The 6,000-nt window shown below is 58.7% G+C and overlaps 1 protein-coding gene across 2 annotated transcripts in view; it reads left to right on the top strand.

Annotated features, from left to right (window-relative positions):
* The first annotated feature begins 305 nt into the window (after positions 1-305).
* Positions 306-6,000, top strand: part of PPP2R3B (protein phosphatase 2 regulatory subunit B''beta) — a 28,650-nt gene continuing 22,955 nt past the window's right edge. Inside the window, exon 1 of one of the 2 annotated variants that reach the window (XM_079766083.1) lies at positions 306-1,283. In XM_079766083.1, coding sequence (XP_079622209.1) covers positions 990-1,283 — 294 coding nt within the window. In that variant the 5' untranslated portion in view covers positions 306-989. The remainder of the gene's footprint in view (positions 1,284-6,000) is intronic. The other variant, XM_079766082.1, reaches the window with a different exon arrangement.

Here is a 6,000-nt window from a genome sequence, read left to right as displayed (position 1 = left end):
CCCGCTCGCCCCCCCGTGGGCGCGCACTGCGCATGCCCATTCTCCCCCTCCCGGCCCCTGGCACTGCCAGGTCTCCAGCTCGCTCCCCTTGGGCAAGCAATGCGCATGCTCGAGCCACCGGCCTCCTCCCCCTCCCACCGCGACCCAGGCGAGCACGCACCGCGCATGCCCGTGCTCACCCTCCCTTTCCCTGCCCACCTCCAGGTCTGCACTTCGTGGGCAACGCAGTGCGCATGCTCGTTCCACGGTCCTCCTCCCCCCCTCCCACCTCAAAGACGGGGAGCACGGAGTGCGCATGCCCGGGCCTCCGGCTCGCTCTCGGTGGGCACGCACTGCGCATGCTCGCACCTCCTAGGCTCCAGGGTTGCCTCGCCGGCGCGGGCCGCTCCCCTAAAAAGGGCCTAAAAGCTCCAAAACCTGGCGTGGGGCGGCCGCTACCCCCCACCCCCGCCTTCACCCCAACTCCTAAACGTCACCCAAGTGCCCCGGCAATCCCCGGGCGGCGGGCTACCTCGGTAAACACGGAGGCGTGCGTGGCGGCGTGCAAGCGACGTGATGACGCCACGCGCCGCGGTGACGCGCGACGTCGGCGACGTTGTTTGGGAGCGCGCCCGGCGCGGCCGTTTTGAAGCTGCCCGGAGCCGCCGTCTGTCACGTCCTCCTCCGCCCAGCCCCCCGAGTCTGTGCAACCCCCCCTCCACCCCGAGGCGTGGGTGACCCCACCTCCCGGACCCCGCGCCCCGTCAGGCCGGACGCCGCCGCCGCCTTTCAGACCCGGAGCTGTAGACTCGCCATCCCCGCCAAGCGCCCCTGCCCCTCGGACCCGGACCCGGGCCTGCGACCCCAGCCCGGCCGGCGCCCCTGCACCGCGGAGCTCGGGTGCACGCCCCGCTGGGGCTCGGGGCCCCTCGGGCGGCCGGGATCTGCACCCCGAGGCCCCCTGCAGGCCGGACCGTGAGGACACGGGCCTCCGGGGCCGCGCGTCCGAGATGCCGCCCGGCAAAGTGCTGCAGCCGGTGCTGAAGATGAAGGTGGACGAGCTGTTCCTGTGCTGGCTCAGCGAGGCCGGCACGCAGGCCATGCTCCGGGACTGTCTGCAGCGGATCCGGGCGCCCGGCCGCGCCGACCTGGGCAGCGGAGACGCCGCGCAGCCCGCGCCCCTGACGGCCCCCCCGGCGCCCGGCCCGGCCCCCGCGTCCTCCGCGCTGCCCCTGGGCGCCGCCTCGAGCCCCAGGGTCGGGCCGCACCTCCGAGGGACTCGTAGATCCGCGGGGACCCGAGCCGTAAGTTCCTCTTCCTTCCGCTTGACACCCGCCCGGGTCACTCCGGTCGCTTAGCAACGCCCAGGGAACTCCGGTCGCCTAGCAACGCGCGGCAGGTGCTGAAAAGGCTGGTGCAAATGTCCGAGGTGCAAACACCCACTCATTTATTCTCTTCTTTTTCCCCCCAAAAGCCCTACTTCCTGGGAAAAATGTGGTCCCGGAAATGGCAGGTGTGTCTGGGTGGTGAGAGCGTCTGCCCCGGCCTCGCAGTGTCGCGGGTTCAATTCTAGGTCAAGGTCACGCACCTCCCCGGTCGGGTCCTGGGCAGGTTCCAGAGGAAACCAATCCGATGTGTCTCCCTCTCTCTAAAAAGCAATGGAACCCTGGCCGGTGTGGCTCATGGATAGAGCGTAGGCCTGTGGACTGAAGGGTCCCGGGTTCCGGTCCCGGGTTCGATTCTGGTCGAGGGCATGTACCTTGGTTGCAGGCACATCGCCAGTAGGGGGCGTGCAGGAGGCAGCTGATGGATGCTTCTCTCTCATCGATGTTTCTGACTCTCTATCCCACTCCCTTCCTCTCTGCAAAAAAATCAATAAAATATACTTTAAAAAATAAATAAATAAAAAGCAACGGGAAACCTATATCCTCAGGGGAGGACTAACCAGGGAAGAAGTAGCTAAGTTCCTCTTCCGGCCCCTCAGCACCTGCAGAGGTGACTCCGGTCGCCTAGCAACGAGGCCGGTGGAAATAACCGGGAGTGCAAACCCCTGTCCATGTTAGTCTCTTCTCCCCATCGGGAAAGCCCAACATGCTGGAAAAATATGGTGCCTGCCCTGGCCGGCGAGTTCAGTGGTTAGCGCCGGCCTGTGCACTGGAAGGGTCCCGGGTTCAAATCCCGGTCAAGGTCACCCACCTGGGTTGCAGGTTTGCTTCCTGTGTGGGAGGCATCCAATCAGTGTCTCTCTCTCCCTTCCCCCCCTCATCCTCCCTCTCTCTCCCTCTCTCTAAAAATCAATGGGAAAAATACACTGAATGGCCAGATTATGATGATCTCTGGACGCATAATAATCTGGCCACTCAGTGTGTGTATATATATATATATATATATATATATACATATATATATATATATATTAGAGGCCCAGTGCATGAATCCGTGCATGGGTGGGGTCCGGCCATGGGCGGTTGGCCGGCCTGCCTGCTGGTCGAACTCCCGGTCGAGGGGACCATCATCTGGCCACTCCGTGTGTATCCTCAGGTGAGGATGAACAACAACAAAATCTTTTTATCCTGGACAGAGCCCCAAGTTGGCTGTAATTTGGGGGTTCGTTTTGGGGGGTCTGCATCGGTTTTCGTTGGTGACTTCTCAGCAGTTTCTTCTATGTGGATTGACTGCTGAACTTAGAGGTTTTAGTCCTGATTGGTCTCCAATAATTAGAGCTGGACAGCAGGGTAAACAGGAAAATGGTGCTTCCTGACAATTAAAAACTTTTTTAAAAATATATATCTTTATTGATTTCAGAGCGGAAGGGAGAGAGAGAGAGAGGTAGAAACATCCATGATGAGAGAGAATCATGGATCAGCTGCCTCTTGCACGCGCCCTACTGGGGATGGAGCCCACAACCCAGGCATGTGCCCTGACCTGCAATCGAACCCTGACCTCCTGTTACATAGGTCGACGCTCAGCCACTGAGCATACGTTCCAGGACTTTCTGCCACTTAGTACAGGGTCTGGTTAATAAGATGTTGCCTCCTGATGTTGTATACCTGGAATAGCCTATTGCAACTTGCTGTTAGCATATTTTTTTAGTGTTTTTATTGATTTTTAGAGAGAGAGGAAGGGAGAGGGAGAGATAGAAACATCAATGAGAGAGGAACATCATTGATCAGCTGTCTCTTGCACACCCCCTACTGGGTATCGAGCCTGCATCCAAGGTACGTGCTGCCCTTGACCGGAATCGAACCCGGGACCCTTCAGTCCCCAGGCCGATGCTCTATCCACCGAGCCAAACCAGCTAGGGCAGTGGTCGGCAAACTCATGAGTCCACAGAGCCGAATATCAACAGCACAACGATTGACATTTCTTTTGAGAGCCAAATTTTTTAAACTTAAACTTCTTCTAACGCCACTTCTTCAACACAGACTCGCCCAGGCCGTGGTGTTTTGTGGAAGAGCCACACTCAAGGGGCCTGAGAGCCGCCTGTGGCTCGCGAGCCGCAGTTTGCCGACCACGGAGCTAGGGCAACATTTTAAATTTTCCGTGGGAGCTGGTAAGCCATCAGCAGCACTAAGCTTACCATGAACTGGTATCCCTTAGTCTACGAGGTTCCCAACCAGAATGAAGCCGTTGCCAGGGGGAGAGGGATGGGTGGACGTCCGTCCGAGGCGAAGTACTTTGTCTGGAGGTCATTGGGGTTTTCTGATCCGCGCTCGTGGGTCCCGGGCATTCTCTGGGATGGACGTGTCCAAGGGGAAGCCGGCAGCCGCCCTGGAGACACCCTGCCTAGACCCTCAGATACAGGTTTTCCCCTTCAAATCCACCCTTTGGCAAAGCAAATTTTCCCACTAGAATAACTTCCAAGTTTTGTAACAAAAAATAAATTTTATGCAGAGTTGTTAAAATGAAATATTTTATTGCATGCACGTAGTCACAAACATACAGCGCTTTTTCAACGTCAGAAATACTTATTTGCTTATTAACTTCCCTTATCATGGGTCTCCCGCCGCCGCCTGTGACAATTTCATATACATGTTCACAAAGTAATGGTGACAACCTTCAGGAGTAATAGCCGCTACACGATGATGGATAACATCTTTTTTTTGTGTGTGTTTTTAAAAACATATTTTATTGATTTTTTACAGAGAGGAAGGGAGAGGGATAGAGAGTTAGAAACATCGATGAGAGAGAAACATCGATCAGCTGCCTCCTGCCCACCCCCTACTGGGGATGTGCCCGCAACCGAGGTCCATGCCCTTGACCAGAATCGAACCCGGGACCCTTCAGTCCGCAGGCCGACACTCCATCCACTGAGCCAGACTAGTCAGGGCTGGATAACATCTGTTAAACGTTCATGGTCGAGGGACCTGCCAGAATACTCCTCACGCAGAACTTTCCTTTTGAAAAATCTCCCGTGGGATTCTTCGTTGGAGAACGTGGTGGCAGAGATACTAAGGTGTGCCTCGTCTGACCCACAAGATCGCGTACTTCCTGGGTTTGGTGGGGGCTTACATTGTCCCAGACCAGCCACACATCCTCCATAATGTCTTTATCCGGATAATTTCCACAGCCACCTGCAAAGAAATTAGCAAAAAAAAAAAAAAAAAAATTGAAGCAACAGGATTTGCAAAAGGGTGAAATTGCTGTGCAAAAGGGTGAATTTGAAGTGGAAAACCTGTACGCCCAGGAGGAGGTTGGCCTGGATCTCAGGGTACGCCCAGCCAATGGGCCCATCGCTGACCCCTGGCCCCGTGCCCTTGCCCACGGCCCTGGCCCCGTGCCCTTTCCCACGGCCCTGACCCCTGGCCCCGTGCCCTTGCCCACGGCCCTGCACAGCCTCAGCGTGGCCAGAGCGGTACCTGAGCCCCGCCTGCCCGGCAGTGGCTGTGTGAGCAGGGCCAGGTGGGGTCCCTCCGGGTGGCCAGGTCTCCCTTAGCTTCCCGCTCAGTCGCTAAAGGGGTGTTGGTGGCAGAGCCCACACCCCTCAGGCCCGTCCTGTGTGTGGGGACCCGTGACGAGTCCCCGAGGACGGCACGCCTGTGCGGGGACGGCAGCCTGGGCGCGGGTGAGAAGGCAGCCGGGTCCCGCACGTCCGGGGGTCTGGCCCCGATCGCTGCAGCCAGGCGGGTTGTGACGTTGCTGTTGGGAGGGTGACCCCGAGGATGGGTGCCTGGTCCGCTCTGCTGTGGGCGGTCTCCTTGGGGATTCCTCCTGATCCGGGACGTTCGGGAGCCGTTCCCGGTCTCCTCGGGGATTCCTCCTGATCCGGGACGTTCCGGGAGCCGTTCCCGGTCTCCTCGGGGATTCCTCCTGATCCGGGACGTTCGGGAGCCGTTCCGGTCTCCTCGGGGATTCCTTCTGATCCGGGACGTCCGGGAGCCATTCTACTGCTGCACCCTCGATCTTTTGTGCTTGTTTTTTTTTAATCTTTATTGTTGAAAGGATCATATAGGTCCCCTTCCCTGCCCCCCCCTTGGCTCCCTCCAGCCCGCCCCCCGCCCCTGGTCCTCACCACCCACTGTCTGCGTCTGTGTGGACCTGGGTCTGTGGAACAAGGGGTGATCGGTGTCTCGTCGTGCTCGCTCCCCCCTAACCACCCCCCCCCCCGTGTCCCGCGTGCCTGGGAGCCCTGGTCCCGTCCCCGTCCCTGTCCCCGTCTCCTGTCCCGCAGCCTCGTGCCGGGCAGAGCACGGGGCGTCGCCCACAGCGTGTGGTGTGGCCTCAGCCCACTGCCCTGTGGAGGGGGACCCCCTCTGGGCCTGCCCCAGTCTGTCCGTCTGTCTGTCTGTCAGTGGCCTCTGGGTTGTATCTCTGAGGACTCGCTCTGGACCTGCCGCACTCTGTCTGTCTGTCTGTCTATCAGGTGACAGTCGGTGGCCTCTGGGTTGTATCTCTGAGTGAGGACCTACTCTGGACTTGCCCAGTCTGTCTGTCTGTCCATCTGTCTGTCCATCTGTCTATCAGGAGCCTCTGGGTTGTATCTCTGAGTGAGGACTTGCTGTGGACTTGCCCAGTCTGTCT

The sequence above is a fragment of the Cnephaeus nilssonii genome (assembly GCF_951640355.1).
Source record: "Cnephaeus nilssonii genome assembly, chromosome: Y".
Lineage (NCBI taxonomy): Eukaryota > Metazoa > Chordata > Mammalia > Chiroptera > Vespertilionidae > Cnephaeus > Cnephaeus nilssonii.
This window is presented reverse-complemented; position numbering and strand designations above follow the sequence as displayed.